A 3,528-nucleotide genomic window follows, 5' to 3' on the forward strand; every position below is an offset into this window, starting at 1 on the left:
AATGCACTAGTGCTAAAATAAAAAACTCACATCAGGCTTCAAATGACCTCCCTCTTTGTCCTCCTCTCTCTGGCTCCACAGCAGTAGTTTATACTCTACGTGCCAAAAATGTCAATAAAAGCGCTTTAATCTGCCATGCAATCTGCAGCAGCACCTGCTTATGGAAACACAAAACGCCCCTGCAGTCTATCTCCGCAGCAGCAATGTTTCCTTCCTATTTAAAAAAGAAAGCTCCACTACTACAGTCGGAAACCCCGCGGGTCAAAGCGCAATTACGCATTCGGACAGGCGCACTGTGTTTGTGGAAATGACTTCCGGCGCTTTCTTTTCTTCTGGGTGTTGATACAAATCAGCAGGCAATGTATTACTGAACAATACATTGAGGGTGGGTTGTGAAACACACTTTGATTTGATCTTGGCATAAAGGAAATATTACTTTACATTTTTGATTGAGACATTTCTTTAATTAGGCAGTTAAATTGTGTGTATTTAAGATTCTTAAAATGGACGATGCTTGATAGATATATTATCAATTATCTGACAAAATAGAAAATGTGGGTTTAATAATTAATTTGAATTATGTGTTTAGGCCTGCAGAATATTGAATTAGCATGGCCCTTTTGTAATATACTCTATTTAGAGCATTTTAAACAATACCTAGAGAGGTCGTTTTTCGAAATACAATTATGATCAATTTGATTAGATTTAAATGTTTAAAAAAATATCTCTTTTAAATATCAAGACATTACTTTTTACTATTCAGGCCGCGGGGTTTCAGATGGAGGCCTTGTTTTCTTTCTTTGCCTCAAAAAGGATTTATTAGCCACAGACAAATTAATAAACCCCTAATTTGAGTTTATATCACCTCCTAGTAATCCGTGTTTACAGCACAAGCATGTATGTAGAATAAAATCAAGTTTTCAGTGACCCAATCTCATTCCCAGCAAGAATAATTAATACAACATTCACATTTTCGAGTAACACTTGTGCGTAATTGTCGTGCGTAATGGCAGGAAAATGATAGTGCGTAATTACAACGATTTTTTTTTACATGGATCAGAAAATATATAAACAATGAAAAGCAGATTTCAGAGCTGAAATAAATCCACAGTAAAGGACAACAAAAAAAGAAGCAGATTCCTTACCGACACACTCGTTGGCCTCGCGGGCCGTGGCGCGCTGCCAGGGCCGGTCGTAGTGGAAGGGTTTGCACCTGTCGCACTCCGGGCCCGCGGTGTGATGCTTGCACTCACACACCAGGTTCCCCTCGCGGTCTTTCACGCACTTCGACGCGTGCCCGTTGCACTTGCACCTGCCCCCGACCTGCAGGTCAGACACCGCGTAAAAGTAGGAGTCTCTCGCCAGCTCCGAGTCGTCCTCGTTCTCGTCTCCAAACGTGTGCAGCCGGCTGAAGATCACCTTTATGTCGGTGGCCGTCACCCAGTCCTGCAGCACGGGGGAATTATCGAAGTCGTGCGCAGAGGGTCTCCCATCCAGGGTGCTGAAGGCGATGAGCCCCCCAGTCAGAGGGTGCATGTCGGTGTGGGAGTCCGTGCAGATGGCCTCCTGCTCGTTCTGCTTGGTGATCGCTGCTTTATTCTGCCGGTTGTACATCTTCTTGCACTGAGTGGAGTAATACTGAAACGGCACCCAGGACTTCCCGTAGTCCATGGACTTGTAGATGGCCATGGACTCGGGTCTGGGTGAGCAGAACTGCAGGCTCACATAGGTCACCTCGAACTTCTTCCCCAGGGATAAAGTGAGGGTGAGATTCTGCGGGAACTGCACGTAGTTCTCGGACTGCCAGCAGGTGAGGTTGTGCGGGTTGTTGAGGTCCGTTAAGTACGCAGGAGGGTGAGATTTCTTGGGGTCTCCGGCGTCGCAGGTGTGACAGTCCCGAGTCCTCTCCTCCTCCTTCTCGGTCACCACGCAGTACCTGGCGGCCGGGGTCCCGCAGGTGCTGGACACGCGCACGTCCTTTCCAAACGCGGAGTTCACGAAGTCCGGGATGCACCTCCGAGGGTTCCCGTTCTCATCGTAGCAGGGATCAGGGGGGGACGACTGAGCCGCGAACATGCTGAGCCCGTACCCTCCAGATACCCCCTCTGTGAGCGACCCCACCGTCACCAAGGTGAGCCAAACCTCCAAAACGCTTTGCATTGTAATCCGTGCACCGATGCGCTGAAATGGAGACAAATGGACAGAATTAGGAAGTACTTTTAATAACATTCTGATGATGTGATAAGGATGTAATAATAAAACATGTACAAAATATTCCTACGAGGCAAAGAAACCCACCTCCAAAGAAAACCGATCAGCCTCAAAGTGCTAGAATTTGGAGACCAACCTATTTCGTTTTACGCACCAAACAATCCTGCTATAGTTTAAAAAAAAATCAGAGTTAACAACTCCGGAATTACTTATAATAACAATAATTCTGATCTGAAATGGACGCAAATCGTGTAAAAAATATTCCTACGAGGCACAGAAACCCACCTCCAAATAAAACCGATCAGCCTCAAAGTGAACTCCTAGAATTTGGAGACCAACCTATCCCGTTTTACGCACCAAACACTCCTGCTTTAGTCCTTTCCCTCCTCTTCTTTGAGATCCCTAAATATAAATGAGATATGGCAGGAGCCCAGCTGCTGTCCTCTCACTCTCACCTCTGCCCACCTCTATCTCCCTCTGTCCCATTCCCTCTCTGTTATAAAAGGAGAAAGGGGTCCGCTCCCTCTCAGAGGAGTGGGAGACTGTTCTCTGCGAAGAGAGAGGCAGCAGCGCCATCTTGTGGTGGATTATCGACACTGCATGTTCCAAAAAGCCGTTTTTTAATGTTTTCTCAAAGAGGTTAATTATGACTTTCCTAGTTTCCGGTTGGGGCATTGCTGTTGTGTGTTTGATTATTAAAAACAATTATTTGGACAAACAAGATGCATTATGGGTAAATATATAATCATCCGGGCGCTCCCCGTCGCCTGTGAGTCGAGCTCATTCTTGATAGCGACAGCCAATCACGTTCACGTCTGCTACCAAGATTCTACCAATAATTGAGAGCTCTGGCCAATCAGCGCCCGTATTGCTACCAAGAATTGCTCCCGCAGCAACCAAAAATTGACCAATCAGCGTCTACGTAGGCGGGCTATACTCTGCGGACGCCTCAAGCGAGAGATTCACTTTTTCCCAACATCACGAAAGTAAGTACATCATCCTTTAACTATGTTGTCAATGCTTATAAACTGTCATATTAGATGTATAGATATATTTTAACTAAACAACATGTTGCACAGGGACATTTTACTAATGACTGGCGAACATACTTGCCAACCTTGAGACCTCAGAAATCGGGAGCATTTCAAAACCACCGCGGGGGGGGTGGGGGGTGCTAGTGGATCGCCGGAGCTGTATTAGATTAGCATGCTTACTGTAGTTGTAAGTGTGCACTGTCTTGATGGAGCATATGGGGATATACAGGAAAGGAGTGAGCAGAGGGTGAAGTTGACGATTCTTGTTCTGTTTTCTGTGACT

General features: G+C 45.8%; 1 protein-coding gene across 1 annotated transcript; it reads right to left on the reverse strand.

Annotated features, from left to right (window-relative positions):
• Window positions 1–1,145: 1,145 nt before the first annotated feature.
• LOC104950206 (netrin-1-like) lies at window positions 1,146–2,669 on the reverse strand (the record flags this gene model as incomplete). The annotated part of the gene is made up of 2 exons (XM_010776692.1): window positions 2,299–2,669; window positions 1,146–2,181 (listed from the first exon to the last, which is right to left on the reverse strand). A coding segment is annotated over exon 2 (1,015 nt), but the record flags the coding sequence as incomplete, so codon positions are not given.
• Window positions 2,670–3,528: the final 859 nt, after the last annotated feature.

The sequence above is a fragment of the Notothenia coriiceps genome, unplaced genomic scaffold (assembly GCF_000735185.1).
Source record: "Notothenia coriiceps isolate Sejong01 unplaced genomic scaffold, NC01 NC01_scaffold00017208, whole genome shotgun sequence".
NCBI classification, from domain to species: domain Eukaryota; kingdom Metazoa; phylum Chordata; class Actinopteri; order Perciformes; family Nototheniidae; genus Notothenia; species Notothenia coriiceps.